Here is a 26,203-nt window from a genome sequence, read left to right on the forward strand (position 1 = left end):
ATAGAAATGTCCCAAATGTCATCACTGTTATTGAGGGACCATATTTTTCAGACTATAAATCGCTCCGGAACATAAGTGGCATCAGTAAGCAAATGCGTCATAAAGAGGAAAACAAAAAAAAAAAACATGTCGCACCAGAATATAACTCACATTTATTTAGAAATTTATTCCACACAATCCAAGACTAAAAACTGACATTTAATCTAGTAATTTATTCAATTGCACTGAAGGATATGGAACATACCTGAGAGGTTGAATCGGGTAAATTAGCACAACAAGCAACCAACTCCAACCGGGAAAGTTCTCATCAGAGCATTTTGGTCCAATTATGCTGAAATTAGAGCGTGAGCGTAATGGTGCTACATGCTAAGCTAACAATACGATACGGATGTTTCAGAGCAACATAAAGCTGACGTGCATCAGTGAAGTTATAAACCACCCGTACAACAGAGCTGTGAGCTAGCGCTAGCTGCTATTAGCTTCTCAGACAGCCCAATAACAGCTAGCGCTAGCTGTTATTAGCTTCACGGACAGCTCAATAACAGGGTTCTGTCGCGGTCTGTTTCCTATGAGCTAAACCACGTAACGCTCCGCTGCATGAATGCAGACTGAAACAGTGAAACAACATATGTACATGTACACAGTCTTTGTTGTTTATAAGTTAATGTTTTAGTTAATTTTTAAGTAGTACAAGAACATCAAGAAGTTTCACAGGCCTAGAGCTCCGTCTTGCAGCTATTAGACGGTAATCTTTACTACTTGGTTCATCTTGGTTAGTACGAATTACCATTTAAAATTGATATAGTCACACCTGACTAAGTAGAAGGATTGGCCAAACTATGAAGAATAAGTGTGACTTATAGTCCAAAAAATAGGGTAAGTTATATCACGATATATACTGATATTGAATTATTGTCCACCTCTAACACTAGCAGAGAAACAGGCTCATTATTTAACAATGATATAGCAATTTGTGCATAAGCTTCGGTAAACCAACATTTGGAGGATCCTTTAAATAGAGTACAGAAGTTCAGCAAAAAATAAACAAAAAAAAAGCCTAAAACCTGGATCTGAGTAAACGTATGAACTTTAAACTCAAGAGGTAATCAAATTTGGATGTTTCCCAGTTTAAACTTGAGTGTTAAATCTTTCCGATTCTGATTTACAGGAATGCTAAAGCTCTGTTTATACAATTTTATCACCTGCAGCAGACGTCTGCCTTCATCTTTAAGTGCTGCAGCATTAATGTTGAACAGCATTGAACAGCACGATTTCCTCAACCCTAATCCTTAACTGAACATTTTATTATTTTGTGGCTGAAAAATATCCTCTGCTGCGTTCAGGATGACTGGAGCTCTCTGATAAGATATTCAAACAGTCTCCTGTCCTGTGCCTCTGCAGGGTCTGGGTCACTTTGACCTAGGACATTAAAAAGACTGCAACACTCTCAGGATAAATAAAACTGTCATAAGAAACTAATTTTGGGGCGATAACTTTGAGTGTTTTTGGGTCGAGTGTTGGGTTTAAGAACCAGAGAGCGAACTATTGCTCCTCTGACTCTGCTGCCGAATGTCTTTTTGCCGTTATGATGCTGAAATAGGATTACACGACACATGAAAGTGATTTATTGTGTATGTGTTGAATTATGCATAAGCAGAATGACATAAGGGAAATATACAGGACGTATATTCGGCTACTTTTATGCTGACAAATAATTCTCCCGTTGATGTGAGTCTTATTGTCCATGCACCGATTTTATCATAAATATGACTTTGTTTTGTCAGCTGCTCCCACAGAACTGCTGCTCTCAGGATATCAGGCTCAAGTGTCCATCGAATACGTAGTTTTTATTTGAGGCTACAAACTGCATTACGATCATGGTAGCATGATCCAGACCCACATAAAGTTTTATTCTTACTCAGATTGGTAATGAAAATCTAAAGGAATGTTTTCAACCTCTAAATGTTTCCTCACCTGTAAGTTACCCTGTTTTAATTTTGAACATCTTAGATTTTTTAGTAAGGAACAATATGTAGTGACACAATTGCGAACATCTGCCTCAGCGGCCCTCCATATGTCCTAATTTCACCAGGTTTATACACGGTTTGCATGCATTTGTAAACTTTCACCACTCTTACCAACTAGTGTCTCTTACTGGCATAGGCAGCGCAGTAAGAAGTTGTTAAACAGTGTTTAGAAAGAAGACTTATTAACACTCTGACAAGACTGGAAGATTGACACCAGTAAAGAAGTCACTCAGAAAAGCAGATTTAGCAGCTGTTAGCATAGCACTATTCAGTGCGTTGAACTTCTTAAGCTCTTTAATAGCTGATTTCAAAGTAAACAGAAGCCAGGAGACACATTTTTCCAATGCTAACCTGGCTTTTTATTAATGCTTTGGTGGGAAATCTTTTTTTTACACAGAGATATAAACCAGATGAATTATCCAGACCACACACACTCTTGCACTTTCGCAAGGCAGTTTAACAAAATTAAAGTTGTCATATCCATGTTAAAAGTTTGAGTCAACATAGAAACACTCAAGGTGTTTTTCTCTGTCCAAACAGCTTTTTACATTGGTCTCAAAATAAGACATGTTTTATAAAACATCTAGTCCTGTCACACACAATGTATTCCATGATGTGCCCATGACGTTTTCCTTTAAAGCCGGTTTATTCAGAGAAGAGTTGTTCCAGAAGAGTTATTTTTAGCCTGTGTTTCAGGCTTCAGGTTTGATACATAACCGGCCAACCTTGGACGGGAAGTTCAATGCTTCACATACAGTCTTTGAGCTCCCCGGGGGCCCATAGATTATGAGTTGAATTTCTGAGAACAAAGGGCCAGGTCTACTGCCATTTCAGCCCTTCCATGCATTCATCATGCTGAAGTAACGGTAGTAATCTTCATATATGCAGACAGAGCGTCTGCATGTGTTTTTGTAGCACTAGATTAACTAACATTGGGTCATGGCTGAAACATTTGCGTAGCATTTAGTAAATGTTGCGGAGAATACGTGCGGTAAACGCTACATTATTAAAACTGCGACGTTCAGATCCCAGAATCTTTCTGACCCGGCTTACTTTTAACCGAAGGCCTCTGAAATTAAGAGATGAGATGGTTGTTGGGGACCTCTAAGATGAACTTTGGAGAAAATCTTCTCATTTTGTTGGGGTGTCTAGTGCAGCAACATCTTGTAGTATATATTTTATAACAAAAAAAAAAAAAAGGCTTCACAATTTCTTGCTGTGAATGATTTACAGACACCAGTATACCATCCTGCACATTGTCTGTATACCCACACAAGACAAAAGGGGAGTGATGGGGGGGAATAAAACTACATGGTGGAGCAATTACTCGGCGTGTCAAAGCATGGCGAGAGGAAAGTCTTGTATCCTTTTCTGACAGCGAACATGTGTGGAGTCGTTAGGATCCTACAGAGTCTCGTCTCGCAGTTGTCTGAGTTAGGAGCGAGCTTTTAGGTGGACACGCAGGGAGGGCTGATAAAGGTTTCAGTAAACCACAGGAAAGGGAGAAGTTACCACCCATGTGTGACCCCGCAGACCAAACCAATTTTCTTGGTGTCAGGCTGCACACTGCTGTGTGGGTTTTTCAAACCTAACGGACAAAAGAGTGTGTGGTGATAATGCCACGAGGTGGATGAACTGGGATGAAATACATGATAATAAAGCCAATTTCTCTACTAGTTAGAATCTATGGTGTTTGGTGTGTTGTTACGTTCGACAACTAAACACCACATCAAAGCTTTAAAATGTCTGCTCAGTACGGCCAGACCTTCCCAAAAAAAAAACAACCTGTGGCTCAGGTACATTTTCTTGTTTACTGTAGAGCTGGAAGCTCACATCTATGGCAGCTTACACTATTATTAACTAATGGAATAAAATCTACAACCTTTTCACCCAATGTTAAAAACCCAGCATATCTAGAGTAAGAACTATAGTTTTTATTCACCATGAAATATTTTAGGGAAAATACTTTCTCCTTCAGTGGACTGACTTCACTGAGCCTTGAAATCCTGGAGGCCTTGAAGCAAGAGTCTGCGATTTATCCGGAAGTTTCCCCAAGTCTCTTTTTGAATAACTGCGCATGCGCAAGAGCGTCTTACCTTGTTGTTCTACTCTTCAGGGGGATCACGTGAAATTAATCTCTCAAATCCACTCTGGTCTTATTTCTTTCTATTGAGGCCTTCCTCTTCTTTTCATAAACATGAACACAGTTCGCTTCTTGTGACTCTCAACCATGTTCAAAGTCTACGGTGAGAGCAGTGGAGCTACAACAAACAGCTAACCACTAAGCTAACCGGCTACATAAGCACTAGAAATTAGCATGCGCACCCAGCAAGCAGAAACTAATAAGGAAAGAGCACAGAAATGGCGTTATCTGAGCGCGTCAGAATGATTGGTGGGAAAACCAATTGATAAGGTCATACACTTGGAACTTGAGGGACTGAGGGGGGGGGGGGGGGGGGGGTGAGTATATAATGTTTATGGGCGAGACCAGGAACAAAACTCTCAAAAATCCATGCCCTTCTGACCAAACAGCAAATTGGTTGTACTTTTTACAGACCTGCAGCTCCCACAGAGAACAATTTTTGAACCTCCTTTTTGTGAATACATAATGTATTGATTACTTTCAGGATTGAAGGACGATTTCACCCATATTAACAAAAAGTGTTTCTGAATAGGATTACCACTTATAGCTTTAACATTAGGCCCAGTTATGGTGTTCACAGGCTTTAGGCGATTGAGAGGCAAACCGTCTTTGAGACAGGCTGCCATTTCTGGGACTACTGAGAATCTACACCAGTGGACTATCGGCAAATACTCAAACTTCACCTCAAACTAGATTCCAAACAGATATTAAAATGGCTGAGGAATGAACAACATGGGCTAACAGAGAGCTCCTAGAATGGTCCTGATCTCAACCTACATGAAAATGTGTGGATCATGCTTAAAATCTAAGTCGTTTTTAATGAGAACTACCAGTTCTGATAAGAAAAGTGGTCAATATCAATAAGTCAGAGGTCTGCTGATGGTCAAGGTAATGCCTGTTAGAGGACATTTCATCAAATATTAGTGGAGGATTGTGTATATTTGAGCTTTTACATATAAAACTGACATCACGATAATGACAAATAAACCCTTTTCTTATTTTTAATATAGATTCACGTTCTGTGTTTTATTGCTAGTGTTCTTTAAAAAATAAATATGATCCAAATGAACAATTGAAGCCCCAAATTGAAATTAAGTACATCCCAATAATAAATGGGAACTGTATTCTTCAATGTATGGCAATGTGTGCAAATAAGAGATTTCTAATTGCTACTAAATTCTCTTCAAAGTCTGAGATTTGTTGCAGATTGTGTTGAAATGCCTGCAAGAACCCATTCAGTGGTATAAGACTGTAGAAATCTTTATGATAAATTGCAGATGATGCATAAACTGGTGAAGGCGTATCTCTGATAAGCCAAGAACCGAACTCATCTTCCAGGTTTCTGAACAAGAAAGAGATAAAAAATATGAATAACGACCCTACACAAGGGTTTCAAAAGCCAATGAAACGGACTCGGAGCAGTGCATTACATTTGTCAGACACTTCGTCTTACTTTCCTGTGTCCTCAAACAGCCTTCTTCCCTCTGTAGCCCCGCTCGATTTCCTCAAAATAGATTAGACCAGTCTAAAAAGGGATTAAGATAGATATCCAGAAAAATTCATTCTCCACGGTTGGTAAATAACCTTTTCTTGACTGTGTGAGTGTGTGAATCTAAGCGGATACGTAAGGGGCTTTACTTGAACACAGCAGGGGGGGCATGAGGGGAATGGGATGGCGTGGCTGTTTTTCTCTCTCCGTCCCCCAAGCAAAGCCAATTTTCTCACCGAGTGAAATGGATTTCCCGAGGACAGCAGGTAGAAGCTGTCCGCCGGCTTCAGCAAGCACATAGCAGCGCTCTGCGTGCGCGCGTCTCATATGTCACTGATCAATAGTGCAGGTTGTCAAGATGACCTATACGGCGTGAGGTCAGTGATGGGATTACACCGCGGGTGTCTCCGTACAACAGAACCGGCCTCTGCCTGTGAGGGAATGACTCAAAGTCTTAACTTTTACAAAGCTCGGGATGGGCACACATTTATATGTCAGGGGTTGGGTTTGAAAAGTTACAGAAGGGGATGAATAATACAAATAAATACCTGATCCTGCAATAACAATTATGTCTGGCATAAAAAAATTCTGTCAAGACCTCTAAAACACAAACAGAACAGCCTTAATATGTAGAAAAACCTCAAACGTTTAAACGTAGAAGTTCAATTATGTGCAATCCTACTTTTTTACCACCCCTGTCAGTTTTTAGCAGCCAATAAAGTGAAAATGTTTAAATAAAGAACCTATTAATAGCCTTATCTCAGTCCAAAGGTCAGCAACTTTACAACCCTAATATATCGTATTATATTACATCAACCGAAATTAAGAAATGTATTGTGATACATATCGTTTGTATCGTTTATCACAATGTATTGTGATAAACGATATGTTTTGACTATATCGTCCAGCTCTAGTTATTTTACAGAAGAATATATGCCACGTCTTAGCTGTTGAAATATAGATCTACCCAGCTGTGCCGTAGGCTGAAAATCCAGATACGTTACACAGGCTGTGTCTGTATCAAGATAAAAAAAGACTGTTACATTCTGTCTTTTAATTAATTTCTCTCATCTTGGGGGAAAATAACTGCAGAAATAAAAGCAGATAGCAACAATTTTATCAAACCAGACTGAATGAAAAAGGTTAATTTGGAAGCAAATTAGTGAAAATGAGGTTTCTTTTTAGGGCTGAAGGGGTATGTGGTCTATCAATACCTCTAGTTATAACTTTATGACAATTAGATGTCAGCTGTCAGCTTTCATGTCGATTTAAAGTAACAGCATCATGTCTACATCAACTTGTAGCAAAGCATTTAACAGGCGTATGTTTATTAAACACCTTACTCAACCTGCAATGATAATAAAACACTAAAATAAAATGAAATGTTAGAAGGTATTTAATCCAGATGAGTTTTGTCTGAATGAATATCAGAATCTGAAGAGGTTGGTAGTTTTTGTTGCTGTTCCTGCATGCATGTATGTGCGTTTGTGTTAAATATGGCCCTGCATGCAGGTATAAACGCTACAATCTGCTCTGCTAACACACCGTGAGGCATCCATCGCCGTCTCCAGTGTTTAATCATAGCTTTTGGAGGTGAAAAACAAGTGAAAAAGAGAAATAAAATATAAAAGAGAAATAAAACTAAGATAAAGAAAGGCAGCATGTTACCGTCCTGCAGATTCCAATCTCACCTGGCTCTTTTCTCATTATAGTCATATTTTTTTTTGCTCTCATCAATATAAAACCATTTTTCATGCCAGACAGAGACTCATTGGCACATTCGGTTGAATTTTCCATTATCTGAACAGCTGGACAGCATTTCTTATTCTTGATATTCTCAGTACTGTAATTTAACTTTTCCATCGTTGTATCTGGGTGTTCCTCTAAGACTTGTTTTTTTAAATCGAAAATATGTTTATTTGTGTTAGGCATATTTTAATTAAAATGTGATGTGTTTTTCTAATTGAGCTGTGACACGTGTAAAACAGCATACAGCTCTGGAAAATGTTTTCCCTGCAGTGTTACTGGGATATTATTGGCAACAATGTACTAAATGAAACTCACTGTGACAGGAAGATTTTAGCTTTTGTTTGGCCGCCCAAACAGTTATCACCCTGGACCTGCTGTTGTGGCTTTTTTACAGTCTATGTTCCATAAATAAGACAATAAACCTAAGCTAGTATGCTAGGAAAGACATCACTCTATGCATACATCTAGTTTAATGAATACATTTCATAGTTTTGTCTTTTGGTTATGGGCCAATCTTGATTTCAGATGAGGGAGCCATTTGTTAGGCAAAGCTAATATTTACTATTTCTGGCACATCGGCCTCCGGCTCGCATTAAATATTTTACATATGAGTCAAACTTTAACAGGAAGAATTTCTGTATTTCAGAGTGTGGGCTGAAACTCTGGAACAGGCTGAATGTGGAGCTAGAGGAATGTCTACACATTAAACAGTTCAAAAGGAGGTACAACAAGATGGTTTAGATAAATATGCTTATTAATATTCTTAATATAATGAGGTCTCTGTTGTAAATCTTGGATCTCAATGAGAACCTTTGTTTGGCTAATAAGTAAATCGCTTTTCTGCATTCATTACCTCACATCAGGTATTTTTCTGAGTTTTGCTCCGTCTTGGAGATATTTCTATGATAGAGAGGACTTTATTTTATTTAAAATTTGAAAGTCTACGCTCCTTGAGAATGAAAACATCTGGTTTTTTCAGGGGGTCCATAGAAGAAAAAACAAACAGACAGATGCAGAAGTATATACAGGAAAATACATATAGATACCAATGGTCATAAACAAGAAATCACACCATACATTAAAAACACACAAAGCTCTCCAATAAAGTTTCTGTTAAACAATAAAACCATATTATAACAGTTATTATACCAAAAAGAGTCAAAGAATAGTTACAAATATTTGGAGGATGTTGAGCAAGGGCCTTCTTAAACAAATAGAGGTTATAGAGTGGAGAGAGCATTGGGGATTGTTCCAGTCAAAATGGGTTTTATATTTTCCTTATTGGTTCTTAGAACAGCAAAAAACATTCGAGTTACATGTCTAAGGCTAAACGAGGAGCTAAATTTAACCAGGTATAGTTTTCAATAGTCAGGATAACTATGATTAAAACATTTAAATATAAATAACCAGTGAGAATGTCATCTGCAGGATGGAGTGAGCCAGGACAGATTCTGAAAAGGCATTGAGGAATAAACCCACACAAACTGTTATACTCAGCATTAATAGGCTGGAGATTAGTAGATGTGGTATTTTGATAAATTATATCACAGTAGTATAAAATAGACAGTAATATTTGTGTTACAATAATTTTCCTTATTGAGCAAGTCTGATGAAGTAGTTTTAAACGATATGTAATTTTATTTGTAACAGGATGTATATGAGAGGCGAAAGAAAGTGAAGGGTCAAGCCAGAGGCCTAAACATTTAAACTGTTCAACTGGTGTGATTGGTGTGGGATCCAGACCTGTAAGATGAAGCTCACAGCCAGATATGGAGTGTTTCTTAACATTGAATGCAATTCTGTTCTGTTAAGAAGCAATTTATGGGCTTGAATCCACACTTGTACTGTGTCAAAGTCATGTGTAATTGAGTGCCTAATGTCAGCATAGCAATATTGGATTTTAAACCGTGGTATCATCCACATGTAGTTAAATATCACCATCAGGGCAAGCATGAGGAAGGTTGTTAATGAAAACTGAACATAGAAGAGGACCAAGTGAGGAACCCTGAGGCACACCTCTGTCTATACTGAAATCTGAATGACTACCGTTGAAGGAAGCTGCTGGCGGTGATGGAGAAAATTAGTTAAACTAAAGAAGAGAGGACCTGTCAAGCCCAAGCAAATATAATTTATCCAGTAAGAGATAGTGGTCAACCATGTCGAGCACGTTGGTAAAAATCAATAAATAAAGCACCAGTAAGTAAATGATCAAAGCCAGAAAAGATATTAGTGAATTTCAGTAGTGCAGAGGTTGAAACTGAGATAAGAGATTATTATCCAATAAATAATCAAGACAGTTGATTAAAAATAATACTTTCAAAGACTGCGACAATGCTGTTAATAATTGCTATAGGTTGATAGTGGTTCATGTCACTCAGGTCACTCAGTTAGTTTTGTCTTTGTGACAATTTGCCTGCACTGCTGTGATGTAAAAGGTTTTTTTATTTGTGTACCTCAGGAGTGGTGCTGTTGCTGACAGAAACACCGTCTTGTGTTGTTTGGTTTAGAAATATTCACACACACACACACACACACACACGCACACACACCCACATAAATATTCAGAAAACCATCACTGATGTGAAGTCAATGAGAAAAATCAAATTTCACAACTGATCAGCCACGTGGCTCCAGATCCTACACATTGTTGTTACCATCTGGACTGCATGCTACTTCCCATCTTCACTTCTGGTTTACCCCGATGAGAGTCTGTTACGCCCTGATCCTGGGTGTGTGCCTGTTAAAGAGCCTTGCCAAAGTATTCACACCCCTTGCTAAACATCAACAACTAGATTCATTATTATTATTTTTTTTTTTAGGATTGTATGTGATAAACCAACACAGAGTAGTGCATAATTGTGAAATAGTGTGGAAAAGATACATAGTTTTTCAAATTATTTATAAAAAAAACAGCAAGGTTTGATGTGTGTTTGAATTCAGACCCCCTTAGACCATTTTAACACAGGAGCCTGCATTGTTCTAAACTAGGGGTGCCCAAACCCAGTCCTGGAGAGTTACTACCCTGTATGTTTTATTTCTTCTCCTCTCCAAAACACCTGAATCAACGGCTCCTTACCAGCCTTCTGGTAGAGCTGAATGACCCTGCTGATTAGGGACTTAATCTATTTCATTCAGGTGTGCTGGAGCTGCATCCTAATAGGCCCTGAGGGCTTTAGGAGTAATTTCCGTTAAAATTTAATACTTGAAATAAATCAAGTACAGCTCCACAGCAATAAAGTGTAAATTCAAACATTTGGTATATGTGTGAAGGCATTAAAAAATATTTTTTTCCCATTGGAACCACTACAGCAAATGTCATCATGTTTAATTTGTAGGTGATTAAGCCTAATTTTTATTTCTAAAACAAACATTGCAAAACGACAAACACCTTCTTGAAAATATAGCAGAGCCTGTGAGTTTATAAATCCACATCTTGACTATAAATGCAGTAAATATGGACTAAATCAGCTGAAGTATATTTGTTCCACAAAGGTTTTAGTTGGCAGTGTGCCAGGTGGAACTTTGATTTTGGCACAATTTAGCCAGATGTGCCAAAACTGTGCCAAATGTGTTTTTCATCTCTTAAGAGGGAGTTTGGTAAAATAAAAGTCCTGATATATTCGTTTTGCAAATGGCAAAGCCTTTGTTCATGAGATGTACCATTGTGGATAACATCATATCAATAAAATGAAGAGAAAATTGGCTGAATTGTGTCCTTTTGCCTCATAACTTCTTACATATCTTCTAGAGCTGTTGACTTCCCTCTTCCGCACCACTATAAGGATAGATGTTCAGAGGGAGAAAAAAACAGCGCTGCAGAAGTTTACATATTTAATGAGCCACGGGTGTCTGCAGCTCTGGGAAAGTCACGGAGGAAAGCCTCTGTGCACAAAGCAGCAGTGACTGGCAGGTTTGTAAGCGCAGCTACACATTGAAATTACTTCACCGGGACACATCAGACAAACACGTGTAATATCTTATTTAAAAAGGTAGAACTCTATAGTTTCCACTTAGGCACCCCGGATCTAAAGTCTTCCATGTTAGTCCTGGCCGCATGTTCAGGGTTATTGTGAGCTTCCCTCAAGTCTCAAGTATCTTGCAGCCCTCAGTGGGGATCTCTTCAGTTTTTTACAGAATCCATCTTCACGTAAACTTTGATTAGTTTCCCTGTTGGTGCTAAAAATAAGAATTCCCACAGCATGATGCTGCCCCCCCGTAACTTCACCATAGGGTAGTTCATTGTTATTGTTTTGAGGCGGGTTTTTCGCGCATGCGCGCCGGACTGGTAGGCAAAAGGCGAACACAATGGCGGACGCAAACAGAGAAACTGACGAGTTCTCCGCGTATTTTTCTTCTTTAGATAACGTACTACAAGATCGTTTTAAGAGTAAGTTGATGGTTGATGGTATCAGATTGCCAGATCCACACAGCAAAAGCCTGAAGGGACGGAGCGAGTCTGTGAAATGCTGCCAAGGGTTTCGTACCGCGACATTTACAGCTGCCTTATAAACATGGCAGGCCAGTACAGACAGAGAGCACGAAAGCCATGAAACCACTGGACGGCTACAATTATTTTAAATCGGGAAAAAGGCTCCAGCAACGCCCGCGACGCCATGAGGGATTAATCGGTCAGAAAATGGATGGATGGATGGATGTTGTTCACACATGTTTGTGCAACAGCACAAAGCGGCGTCGGACACAGGCCGCGTCTCAGCAGAGGCCCGGTAGGTTAAAAAAAAAAAAAATTTCACTACGGATTATTTAGGTGTTTTTGTCTTGTTAAAATGGGTGGCGGTGTCGGCGACATTGCAGCGTAAACACAGAAGTACTAGCGCCGGGGCGTAATGGGGCGTAATGGCAGCAGCAGCTGCTGTAGCCCCTGCTGCTAGCTGCTGCTAGCCGCCCCGGCCCGGCCCGTGTAGCCGGGCCGGCGCTGCCGGCTACACGGGCCGGCGCCGCCGGCCCGTGTAGCCGGCGGCGCCGGCCCGTGTAGTGTTTACGCAGCAGCCGCTGGCTGCTGCCGCAGCCCGTGAATTGGCAGAGCAGCCGCTGCCTGCTCCGCCGCTGCTGCTTGGCTGCTGCTGCTACCGCTTCTCCGGCCCGTGTAGCGATCTGTGTACCCTCCGCCGCTATTTAAGTAGAACAATGACTAGAGCAGAATTAAGTTGTATTTACCGGAGATGAAGTGTAGACTGCAAATTCTGTCGTGGTATGATCACTCCCCCAGTCCATTGGGATTATCTGCCTGCGCTCTTTTCATTGAAAATATCCATTTCTTTCTTCGTCCTTCCTCCTTCGGTAAACGACAGAAACGTACATCCAGCGATTTGGAATGCCTCTCTGTGCAACCGGGAGCACAACAAGTCGTAGGCATTGCTTAGATTCCATAAATAAACGAAGTAAAAGTACGCTCTAAATCACCCGTTTTGTCATGTAGTAGACGAGAACAGTACTGTTTTCTGCCTACCAGCGGGACCCGGATGTAGCGCTGACGTCACGCGGGACGTCACACGTGAACTACCCTATTGGGGTAGTATGTTAAGAATTATGTGTAGTGTTCAAATCTTAGCTTCTAGACAGACTAGACGTTCTGTCTAGTCTATCAGATCGGATCAATGTGGAATATTTCAACACAATCTTACAACAATTCTTGGGTTTCTCTTTTCAGTATGGTTGCATATGCGACTGCAAGAAGTTTTGAGTATTGCCATTAATCAACATTTTCCTCATAGCTACTATTATCTAAAATTGGGTGCGGACATACAGGCCAGAGAGAGTCCACCCAACTACATAAGAACATTAATTGCGTGCAGATAATGATCACATGGCAAATACTGCAATAAAAGCAGTATAAGCACTCCTCAGCTAGACTGGCATTATGCACATCGATACTTCAATTTTCATTGCAACCTGAAATGTTATGCAGTTCTACTTCATATTAAAGACTGTAAACACAGAAATGCAGTAATTGTAACATTATTCAGAATGCTTCTGCAGAAAACACAAGTTTAATGTTATAGATACCCAGTAAATGTCTAAAGTCCAGTTAAATTGAATTAACGACTACTGTATAAACGGAAAACAAACGCTAATCATATCATGTAAGTTCGTTTTCTCGGTAATGAAGCAAAGTCTGTTTTCACAACCATCTGTGAAAGACATTATCGTGAAGAGGCTCGTGATATTATCCTTTAATGGCCTCCAACACACTGAATCCAGAAATTGTTGCGAAAGCTTTGACAACCCTCACAGCGGTCCACTTACAGCGAATTAGAACCTGTATTGGTAATCAGTAATTCTATGATTGGCTCTTAAAAGGCTGGGTATGAAAAGTGAACAAGCTTCCCTGACTGCAGAGTGTTGCTGAGATTTGTGAGCACACTCTGGAAAAGTTACCTTAATGGAGTCTAATAAAGCAGTGGAGGGATTGGCAACGTCTTGCTGTGCTATCCTGAGCCCAGCTTGTTGAGCTATATGATCAATCACAAATAATAGGAGCTTTCAGGAAATGACTCAAGGTCTGGCAAGAAGAAACTACGTTCAGCTCATTTGTTAAACCTCCAGCGCTGAGGCCCTTAGAAAGAAAACCAATCAAGTGTCTGGGTCCTTACCGTCTCAGGGTTTATTGGTGTTGATTTCAAGAAAAGAAGTCAATTATAATTAGAATATTAGCTAAATAACCAGGAAACCAGGATGATTGCCCAGTTGAAACCGCTGTGAACAGTAAAGCTCAGTCAGTTTAACAGGTTGGATCATTTAATAGTTGAAAAGAGTATAAAAGTAATAAGTGGGGATTTACCAAGCAAAACAACTCAAACTCAACTGGATGGAATGGGTTTGAGCTTTTAAGTCATAGGTGATGAACTGGATTTATGTCTGGACTTTGACTAGACCAGGGTTCTGAAACCTGTGGCTCTTTGGACCTTCCACAGTGGCTCTTAATAACTTTGGCTACAAATTATATTTTTATTATGGTATTTAAATATAATAATGATAATAAATGCAGGTTTTAGCAATTTCTTCTTGGACTAATTGCTTTTCATTTTCACAACAGAACGATGCTAAAAGTGCCAGTAATATTTCATTTTAAAATCTATATTTTTTCATTATGTTGGAAACTATGATTTTCTTTACATCATGGCAAGGCAAGGCAAATTTATTTTTATACACTATTCAGTAAAGAGACAATGCAAAGTGCTTTAAATGATTAAAATATAGGGAAATAAAACAGAATAAAAGCAAGTAGGAATATAATGTAGAAACAAAATAGAACATTAAAACAGTTCGACTAAAAAAGTTTAACTAATGGATATTTGTGGATCATTATCCACAAATATCAACAACCCGCCTATCCTTTTTTTTAAACCTCAAAATAAACATAAAATAGCCTTTCTTTCAAGGTAACAACATATTTCCTAGAGTAGATGTTTATCACAAATTATAACTTGTCTTTTTTCAAAAGACAGCATTTGCGGCTCTGAACGAATTTAATTCAAGTGGACTGTAGGCAAAATGGCTCTTTAGACTGAAGGTTGTAAAGTCATTGTGATGCATCCAAGTTTCAAGTCATTTATAGTGTCTCGCATGTATTTTTTCTGGGATTTTACCTGTATTTAGCTTCATCCATTTCCCTCTCAACTATGACCACCTTCTCTGTCTCTGCTGAGGAGTAGCATCCCCACAGCATGATGCTGCCACCACCTTTCCCTCTTTTTATTTTGTTTTTTACAGTAGGGATAAAGTATGTCTACGATAATGCTCAGAGTTTTTGTTTCCTCCACAGCGTTTTGCATGTCGGGAAAACAATTTAAATGTTATGATCATCTGATCATAGCATCTGCTCCCATGTGTAAGCTGCCTCCCCTTCATGGCTCGTGGGAAACGGCAAACAGGACTCCTTTGTTCAGTGTCACAGAACAGCTATATATTTATACTGAGATAAAATTACATGAATACTTTTTCAAGGTGCTGTGGATATGTTTATGTATTTATGGGAAATGTTTGGGAAGCCAGAGTGATAAAGGTAACGCTCCATCGACTCCTTTGACTGCATATCTTTGCCTTTAAATGAGGTCATGTGAGAATCACAGCTTTGTTTGGGTTTAACGACGACGGCGGTTTTGCTTTAATCAGGTTTGATCTAAGGGATGAGAAAAACACTCATTCCTGCATTCAACAGATTACTGCGGCAGATATGACTAAGATGTGGATTAGCTTTCATCACAGACGAGCACAATCATTTCTGTACATTTTAATCATTGTGGAGTGAAGGGTTTGGAAGGAATACAAATGTTTTATAGCGAGAGATGTTGAGCATTAAAGCTGATTTTCAACTCAAATAATATGCACTGTAATTCGAATATCTGATATTTTCCCTTTCAAGGATTTCTGCACAACTTTCATGTAAATGTTTTGCATGTTTCCAGACTCAAAACTGAAGCGCTTGCAGCATTTGAGGCCAATTTCTATGTAAAATATAAAAAGTTCACAGTAAATGTATGGCAGACATTTCCAGTGTTTAAACTTTAAATATGGAAAGTGGAAAAACCACAGACAGGAAGGAAAGAAGGACACGATGAAGGAACATCAGTCCAACATGACACAATGAACAAAAGGGAGGATAGAAGGGAAGAAGGACACAAGGAATCAAGGGAGGGAGGATGGAAGGAAAGAAGGACACAATGAAGGAAAGATGGCCGTGGATGGGATGGGAGGGAACGAAAGATGGTAGGAGGGAAGAAGGACACAAAGAATCAAGGGAGGGAGGATGGCAGGGAGGAAGGACACAAGGACTCAAGGGAGGGAGGATGGGAGGGAGGAAGGGAGGGAGGATGGAAGGGAAGAAGGACACAAGGAATCAAGGGAGGGAGGATGGCAGGGAGGAAGGACACAAGGACTCAAGGGAGGGAGGATGGAAGGGAGGAAGGGAGGGAGGATGGAAGGGAAGAAGGACACAAGGAATCAAGGGAGGGAGGATGGCAGGGAGGAAGGACACAAGGACTCAAGGGAGGGAGGATGGAAGGGAGGAAGGGAGGGAGGATGGAAGAAGGACACAAGGAATCAAGGGAGGGAGGATGGAAGGGAAGAAGGACACAAGGAATCAAGGGAGGGAGGATGGAAGGGAAGAAGGACACAAGGAATCAAGGGAGGGAGGATGGCAGGGAGGAAGGACACAAGGACTCAAGGGAGGGAGGATGGAAGGGAGGAAGGGAGGGAGGATGGAAGAAGGACACAAGGAATCAAGGGAGGGAGGATGGAAGGGAAGAAGGACACAAGGAATCAAGGGAGGGAGGATGGAAGGGAAGAAGGACACAAGGAATCAAGGGAGGGAGGATGGCAGGGAGGAAGGACACAAGGACTCAAGGGAGGGAGGATGGAAGGGAGGAAGGGAGGGAGGATGGAAGAAGGACACAAGGAATCAAGGGAGGGAGGATGGAAGGGAAGAAGGACTCAAGGAATCAAGGGAGGGGGATAGAAGGGAACGAGGACACAAGGAATCAAGGGAGGGAGGATAGGAGGGAATGAGGACACAAGGAATCAAGGGAGGGAGGATGGAAGAAGGACACAAGGAATCAAGGGAGGGAGGATGGAAGGGAAGAAGGACTCAAGGAATCAAGGGAGGGGGATAGAAGGGAACGAGGACACAAGGAATCAAGGGAGGGAGGATAGGAGGGAATGAGGACACAAGGAATCAAGGGAGGGAGGATAGGAGGGAAGAAGGACTCAGGGAATCAAGGGAGGGAAGATGGAAGGAAAGAAGGACACAAGGAATCAAGGTAGGGAGGATGGAAGGGAAGAAGGACACAAGGAATCAAGCGGGGGAGGATGGAAGGGAAGAAGGAGACAAGGAATCAAGGGAGGGAGGATGGAAGGGAAGAAGGACTCAAGGAATCAAGGGAGGGGGATAGAAGGGAACGAGGACACAAGGAATCAAGGGAGGGAGGATAAGAGGGAAGAAGGACTCAGGGAATCAAGGGAGGGAAGATGGAAGGAAAGAAGGACACAAGGAATCAAGGTAGGGAGGATGGAAGCGAAGAAGGACACAAGGAATCAAGGGAGGGAGGATGGAAGGGAAGAAGGAGACAAGTAATCAAGGGAGGGAGGATAGGAGGGAAGAAGGACTCAAGAAATCAAGGGAGGAAAGATGGAAGGAAAGAAGGACACAATGAAGGAAAGATGGCAGTGCATGGAAAGGGAGGGAAGGAAAGATGGAGGGATGGAAAAAAGGACACAAGGAATCAAGGTAGGGAGGATGGAAGGGAAGAAGGACTTAATGAATCAAAGGAGGGAGGATGGAAGAAAAGGATTTAAGGGGAAGGATGGAAGGGAAGAAGGACAGAACAAGTAAAAAAAACTGGAAGTACACAATGAGGATGGAAGGATCTATAGGAGGAAGACAGTAAATGACTAAGGAAGGTAGGAAGTAAGGAGGGAAGGAGTGATGGAAGGAAGACAACCTTTAGATAATAAGGGATTAAGTAGGAACTTTTTTCCAGAATCTTTATTCTTTCTCTGTGTTTATCTAGACCTGCAAATTAAATCCAGACTTCCCCACGTTGCCTTTATCACAGTGAAATCCTCTGGGCCTGATTTTTACGTGTAAGCTTCACAGTTTTCTTCTCCCTTCAGATCCCCCCCCCCTCCCTCGCTGATTCTGCCCATCAATTTATTGCCTCCATCCATCACCACTTCTTTCAGGTGTCTCCCCTCATTTCGCCGTACAATCTCTCCCTTCATGCACCGCTTCCTTTTTCTGTCCCACTCCAGCCCGCTACCTTTCCTTCTCACCGCCGTCCGTCCTTTCTCCGTCCTTGGCGCCTTGAAGCACTTAGCTTTGATTAGCAGAATGACTGGAAGGCTTGTAGTTAGTTCATCATTCCCGCTCGTACTTTACCTGCTCCCTACCGTCGCTCATTTCTGTCCTATTTTTCACAGGATGAGGACGCACGCTGGGATCTGGACCGACGCAGGGAGGGACGTTAAAAGCCTGCCAGTAGGGTGCATGCAGCCAGTACCAGCTGTACTCTTACTGATCAAATTTTCATCAAAGGGACCAGGCTTTTTCTTTTTCGTTTTTATTTTTTTTTTTTCAGTCTGAGCGAGACTACAACCAACGGGGAGTTGGGCTGAGAGTCTCATTCCATACCTGTTCCTGCAGTTCGCTCGTCTCTCTCCACCCCCCCCTTCAACTTCCTGCTTCACAAAAATAATTTCTTCCTCCCGACTTCCCGGCCTGCAGCCTGGGCTGCTGGCACGCTGTAACATAACCAAAGTTGCTGAAATGATTCTAACTTTCAAGCAGAGAAAATTAGAGCCGGGATCAATCGAAAGCCAACGCCGACATCAGCAGACGGATTAAAGCTCCCTGGCATTTTATCGCATTAAAACCACAAACCTTCAAGTATTTCAGCAGGAGTTTGTGTGATAGACCAAACACAAAGTAGGTCGTGTTGGAAAGTGGAAGGAAAAAAGGATATTTTAACTTGTTACAAACAGATGTCTGCACATCTGGGGCATGTCTCTGCATTCAGCAGCCTTTACTGCAGAGGTTCCACCAACAGCTGCCTTTAGGGGTGATAAATAGTCTGGAGAACTGATGCTCTCCAACTCAATCTGACTGAAAAATGTAGCAACAAGGAAGTCAACAAGCGTTTCCGTCTCTAGATATGCTGAGCAGACAGGAACGTACTCCAAAAAACCCAAAACATCAGCAAAAAAAAGGTTCTACAAACATACGACACATGATTATATTATTAAAAACACAATGTATGAATTTAAACGGCAGCGTTGGCTTATAAACGTCTTTTTTTCCTCTCTCTTTTTTTCCTTTTTTTCCTTTTTCTTTTCTTTTTTTCCCTTTTTCTTTTCTTTTTTTCCTCTTTTTTCCCTTTTTCTTTTTTTCCCCTTTTTTTCTTATTTTTTTTCTCTCTTTTTTCCATTTTTTTCTTTTTTTTCCTCCTTTAAACATCCAATAAACATCTTCAACAATTGATCTTGAGATGGAGAAGATCAATGATAAAAGTAGGTCACTGTAGCCAATAAGGCAGACAATATGAGGCCGAACAGGCAGCATGTTCATTTAAGCACTTTTAGGAGAAGAGGTGAAAACTTTTTTTGGCATTTTTTTCCTGGTTGTACTCAAACATATTTGCATTTTTAAACAGCTCTACGCATTTGATTTGTTAAGCGTCATAATCAATCCATAAAATCCTGCATTCCTTGAGGACATTCTGTGTTTAATTGGACCATTTAGGAAAATAAATCTGGAGTTATAAATGTTTTATGGCTGAATTGAATGTCATTTTATTTTTGCACTGAAACAGAACTTTTAATTTTAAACCATATTGTGATAATGATTGAAGCAGGATTGTTTTATCCACAAAACTGGTCCCCTTCAGATAAACACCGTCTACATTATAATTACACACTATTTGGTGGAGGTCTGTCACATGATACCCAGGTACTTTGTGTTTAACATGACAAATGTGAAAAAGGTTAAATGGGATGAATACCTTTGCGTGACAGTGTTAAAATTCAATAGGGTGAAGTAGGGCTGGACGATAATTCAATAACGATATATATATCGATCAATAGACATATGGTTCAATATAAAATACAGGGGTCAGTAAAAAGTTCAATAAAAGAACAGTTTATTCTAGCCTATCATGTAGGTTAATACTACAGTCATTGCATCCTCCCAACCAATCACAAACCCAGAAAAGCTCCATCAGCCTTCAGAGAGTTCAGAGAGCACATGTTCGTTTTTCTTTTTTAACACAGTTTTTGTAAAAAAGATGGCTGAATAAAGGGTTGTGTTTTAATCAATTTATTTAAAAATAGGTCATCAAGCAACAGCATAAAATGGCCAAGGCTGCACTTAAAAATGTATATTATGAATTTTTTTGATAATTATAGACATCGATCAATATGATTTCTATTTCATCTATATGATTTTATTCTATAATCAGCCAGCCCTATGGTGATGAGAATCCTATGAATTATCTCCCCAGCGAAACATGGGACTTTCATAGATGTATCCATTTAAAAACAAGAAAAAAAAAAGACTGTTTTAAATCTAATGGCATAAAATCATAAATGTGGTGAAAATCTAATTGATAACTGGACCTAACCTTCCTGTCTTTTTCATCTCTAAAACCTGAAAAACAGTTAAACAGTTTCCAGCAGCAAACCGTTTTCTAAACCCACTAAAACGCCACCAGGTCGCGCAGATGGCCACGCCCCCATCCTTTTAAAACTGTCACAATTAAATTAATCAGCTCTCCACTCCGCGCGATCACAAAGCACAGACCTCCTGCTCCACTCAGGTTTGATTAGTATAATTTGCAGGATGCAATAAAACAGAATTTGAATGTCAATACTTTTGTTTCTGCCTCTCATTATCGAGTATGTCGAGTGGCTCCAACGTCGGCCAAGTCTCCCATCGCTGATGAACGTCATTTAAATTCTGAGCTACATGCAGGCGATGTCAAGAGGCTGAATACTTTCTAAGGTCGCAGACTTCTCCTCTCAGTTTGTCTCTTTTCTCAGCGGACATTCTGGGTTTAATAGGAAGAGACACGATGCCCCTGAATTGATTAACTGTTATTAAAATACAGTTCTGTTGAGAAATCCCCCCCACCCTCCTCGTCATGGGCACAATTGTCATTAATTTCTGCTTTTCATCGAAGTGTTTGAACTGCGGGACACGGCCTATTCATTTCTTGTGAGATGTCAAGATTGATGGCAGCTGTTAAAAAGGCTTTTTTTTTTTTTTTTTTTGAGTATGCAGCAGGGTCCAAATAAGCCGGAGAAGAATCAAGTAGGAGAACTTTACAATCACAACTGATGGGAAAGTCAGTCAGAGATCGCTGCTTATGTGGTTTCATTACGCCTGAGACGGCAGTGGAGCTGCCTAAATAAATACAGCAGCACGGTGGCTGAAGGTAGTAATCAAGGGAGGGAGGATGGAAGGGAACGAGGACACAAGGAATCAAGGGAGGGAGGATAGGAGGGAAGAAGGACTCAAGGAATCAAGAGAGAGAAGATGAAAGGAAAGAAGGACACAAGGAAACAAGGGAGGGAGGACAGAAGGGAACGAGGACACAAGGAAACAAGGGAGGGAGGATAGAAGGGAACGAGGACACAAGGAATCAAGGGAGGGAGGATGGAAGTGAACAAGGACACAAGGAATCAAGGGAGGGAGGATGGAAGGGAACAAGGACTCAAGGAATCAAGGGAGGGAGGATGGGTGGGAAGAAGGACTCAGGGAATCAAGGGAGGGAGGATAGAAGGGAACGAGGACACAATGAATCAAGGGAGGGAGGATGGAAGGGAAGAAGGACTCTAGGAATCAAATGAGGGAGGATGGAAGGGAAGAAGGACACAAGGAAACAAGGATAGAAGGGAACAAGGACACAAGGAAACAAGGGAGGGAGGATAGAAGGGAACGAGGACACAAGGAAACAAGGGAGGGAGGATAGGAGGGAACAAGGACACAAGGAATCAAGGGAGGGAGGATAGGAGGAAAGAAGGACACAAGGAATCAAGAGAGGGAGGATAGAAGGGAACGAGGACACATGGAAACAAGGGAGGGAGGATAGAAGGGAACGAGGACACAAGGAATCAAGGGAGGGAGGATAGGAGGAAAGAAGGACACAAGGAATCAAGAGAGGGAAGATGAAAGGAAAGAAGGACACAAGGAAACAAGGGAGGGAGGACAGAAGGGAACGAGGACACATGGAAACAAGGGAGGGAGGATAGAAGGGAACGAGGACACAAGGAATCAAGGGAGGGAGGATAGGAGGGAAGAAGGACTCAAGGAATCAAGAGAGGGAAGATGAAAGGACACAAGGAAACAAGGGAGGGAGGATAGAAGGGAACGAGGACACAAGGAATCAAGGGAGGGAGGATAGGAGGGAAGAAGGACTCAAGGAATCAAGAGAGGGAAGATAAAAGGAAAGAAGGACACAATGAAGGAAAGATGGCAGTGCATGGGAAGGGAGGGAAGGAAAGATGGAGGGATGGAAAGAAAGGACACAAGGAATCATCACAATGACCAGAAATAAAGCCTATAAAACACAGGCTGTGTGTAATTAATTAGCAATGGAGTTACTGAACTAAATGAAGATTTCAATAATATTCTAATTTATTAATTCTGACCCAATGTGCGTTGGATTAAATCTAAAAAGGATTCAACGTTTTCCACTTATTTCTAAAACCCCTGAAACAGTTTGTTGTAGTATCATAAGAGGCAAAGTGGCAAAGTTTCAGCTAATAAAACAATAATATTTTACATTATTTCCTACTTGTTCTTTAATACCATTTTCTGCATGTGACCATTTCTATAAAAAAAAAAGTTTTCACCCCCAGAAGTCATTGTATCACGCTTTCTTAAAGAATTAAGAAGCCATGATTAGTCAATTATCGTCGATCAGCTCAGGCTGTCAGTTTCAGTATCAGTAGTTGAGCCAAACTGTCGTATTTCCATGAATTAGTAGATTTTATTTTATCCAGCTTCCCTGACTTGTGACTGTAATAATCTTCAACAGTGGCTTTAAATTTGATAGAGTGTTTTCCAGGGCTCCACCACAGCATGAGCTCATTTCATTCCTTTAACATCTCCAACCAATCTTTTACTGAAATCAACCGACACTGATGTCCTTTTACCCCCCGCAGCAGAACCCAGCAGTCCTTCAGCCCCATGTCGACTTTCATTCAGTGCCAGAAAACCCAGCAGCACTCCGTCATCTTCTCAATCAAAACCCCTCAGCCCTCCAAGGCTACCCATCAGCCATTTATCTGCCTGCACCCCCCTTCAGGGGACCCTAACCTGCCGCTGAAGGAAGGGGACCGTGCAGGGCTCTGATGAAAGGCACAACGGACCTGAAATGAATGAATCTCATTTAGGGACCCGAAAAGACGGCAGAGAAATGATCAAGAGGCGTTGGTTTTTTTTTAGATCAAGTGCGTCATATTTTCTAATCTTGATAGGTTCCTGGCCAGAGCCGGTCCCACTTTATACGGGGCCCTAAACTGAAGATTGCTCAGCACAGTTCAATTCATGTCTGCGTTACACATCTGAGGTTGTTATGATTGAAAGAAACTAAACAAAAAAAGAATAATTTAACACAACGGTCGTTACAGCCCTGTCAGAAACATGTTTTCAAACTAATTTTATGAATCTGGAATATTTCTTTGTTTTGTTTTTTAAGTCATTCCTGCCAAAGCAGAGGATCAACATTAGAGAGAAGGATTTTTGTTTTGTTTTAAGTGATACTGACCATAAACATTATATACGTAGACGCGTCATTGGGCGGGTTCTGCCTTTGCTGCGATGCGTCAGAGCGTCCGCCATCTTAAATGTGGCAAATCTGCAGTTACTCAGTCACTTAAACAGTTTTAGAGGGACTTTAATCTCTGAATATACTTTGTATTCGTAGTATTTTTGTTTTTGTAATATTACAAGTTTATTTTCGTATCCCTTTAGCTTCATTCTCCTGAATTTTTTTGCCTAAATAATAAAAATATTTAAATTATTCTAACCTGGCCCTATTACTCCAGGAGTGAAATAATTCTGCAAACTGTGACTATTCTGGAAATGTTCCCCCTTAATTCTCATAATATGACGTTTTTATCATAACATTATCACTTTTGTGTTTTTTTTTGTTTTGTTTTTTACTCTATTGACCTAGGACTTTTTTTTCTCATATTAATTGTAGCTCTTTAATACTCCCCCAAAAAGTCTGTTCCTAAAGGTTCACATGTGACACAGTTTTATAAAATAATGAAGACCACAATGTTTATATTTAACAAATTGATCCTTATATTCATAACATACACACAAATTATATAAGGCAAATACAAGTAGTGAAATCAGCCAGAATACATTTCCATGTAGCACAGGAATGAGGCATCTTCTCTGATTCACGTTCACAATAACAGAACTCAACTTTTTTTCTGCCACATACAATATGGCGGTGACGTTGACGTGCGAACCTGTGCCCTATGACGCATCTACGTATATGATGTCTGTGATACTGACTCCCTAATCGTACGTCCATAAACCCAACTTCTGTGACTACTAGTGCTCTTGGAGGCCCCCTGCTGGTGTGGAGGCCCTAAGCAGCACCCCAGTTGGCTTCTGTCCTGGGCCAGCTCTTCACTTTTCCCAAATAAGTACAGAAAAAAATCCTTTCCAGGCCTTTACCGTAGTCCTGAACACAAGTCTATAAAAAAAAACAAGTAGATTTCCAGTTCGCCATTCACACCTTTGGTCATTTCTTACTAGAGTTTTTTTTAAGAAAAGTTGTTTCATCCTTGTGACAATTTGTTCCAAACATGCATCAGTTAAAAGCCGCCTTGTTTAACCGACTCAGAAATTGATGATTTATAGTCATTTTCTACAGTTTTCTCAGTCAAGGCAATGTGCTTCTCAAGGATGAGGCCTAAAACACTGGTTTAGCCAAATCAGGGATAAGGAATATACAATAATGTCTTTTGAAAATCTAAATTAAAATTAATTATACATCAGTTTGGAGCAATTTGATAATCAACCTTTACAGCTGATCAAAATCCTGAACTATCAAAGCCTTTTCTACTAAAAAATTGAGTGTAACTTTATAGCTGCTAAGTGCGTGTATAAAATAGGAGTAAGCAGTGGTTGATGGGCTCATCTATCTGGAGCCAGGCTAAAAACATTTTCCAACAAAAACGGCCAAATTTATCATTTTGTCCACGTTTTAGATGTTTCACAGCGTTTGTTTTCTCTCTCACACAGTACGGCGCTGTCTCTGCTTCTAACTCCATTAATTAACGACTGTGGGGTTATAACGGGACACGTTTCGGTACCAAAAATAAAAAGATCTGGTTTTTAAACAGCACCTAACTGAATCACATCACAGATATATTTTGAGAATAATCAGTCAACGTCCAAATCCAGCTTCCTGCAGCACAAACGGGTCCAAAACGCAAGAAAACCAGCCCCTCTGACCAGAGGGCGATTTCCCGACAGCTGCACTATTCTGGGCTTTCAAGTACAACTGGACTGGATTCCCTAAATATCAAGATAACTCCAAAGTGATTCAAACCTTTTTTTTTTAATTATCAAATGTCTGAAAGTCTTATCAAAAAATCCTAAACCACAGTGTTCATTTCCAAGTGTTTTTTATTTATTTATTTATGTTTCCTCCATCCATCGGATGGGTGTAATTCCAGTAAAAAAAAAAAAAAAAAAAAAAAATCAACACTTCATCAAATCCAGCCAATACATTGAGAAATGAGCACAGCCCTTACCTCTTTCCCAGACAGGTAGTAGGCCGACAGCAGACCTCCAACAAACCTGATGTTGACCTCAAACACAGACACTTCTGCATTCTGCAACAAAAAGGGGAAAAAAGAAACAAATCAGACGGCAAAAATTTAAATGGATTTTTTTTTATCTGTTGTAAAAGAGAATTTTTACAGGGATTGGATGCATTTTTTGTTTTTTGTGTGTTATTAAACTTGATCATATTTTTATATTTTAGGCCATCTAAAGCCAAACTTGTAGCATTGCTCCTGTGATAGAAATACAAGTGTGAAAACCTGATAGCCTTCCACACTTCAACCATTATACCCCAAATGTAACTTTTTCTGGCTCTAACTTTAACTTGTTTTATTTGGCTGCTGACTCTGAAATGGTTCAAATGCAACAATAAATCACAGTTCAGTTGATTTTTAAAAGGAAACCCAGATTAAAACAAGCAGACTTGATTTTTCTGCCTCTGCCAGAAGCAACAGTGTTACCCCGGAGGTCCT

At 40.4% G+C, this 26,203-nt stretch overlaps 1 protein-coding gene across 2 annotated transcripts in view; it reads right to left on the reverse strand.

Moving 5' to 3' along the window:
- man1a1 (mannosidase, alpha, class 1A, member 1) overlaps positions 1–26,203 on the reverse strand; it is a 206,336-nt gene that overhangs the window by 94,096 nt on the left and 86,037 nt on the right. For both annotated transcript variants that reach the window (XM_021323925.2, XM_012877375.3), the window contains exon 4: positions 25,700–25,780. In XM_021323925.2, coding sequence (XP_021179600.2) covers positions 25,700–25,780 — 81 coding nt within the window. The remainder of the gene's footprint in view (positions 1–25,699; positions 25,781–26,203) is intronic.

This window comes from Fundulus heteroclitus, chromosome 15 (genome assembly GCF_011125445.2).
Source record: "Fundulus heteroclitus isolate FHET01 chromosome 15, MU-UCD_Fhet_4.1, whole genome shotgun sequence".
In the NCBI taxonomy this organism is placed as follows: Eukaryota; Metazoa; Chordata; class Actinopteri; order Cyprinodontiformes; family Fundulidae; genus Fundulus; species Fundulus heteroclitus.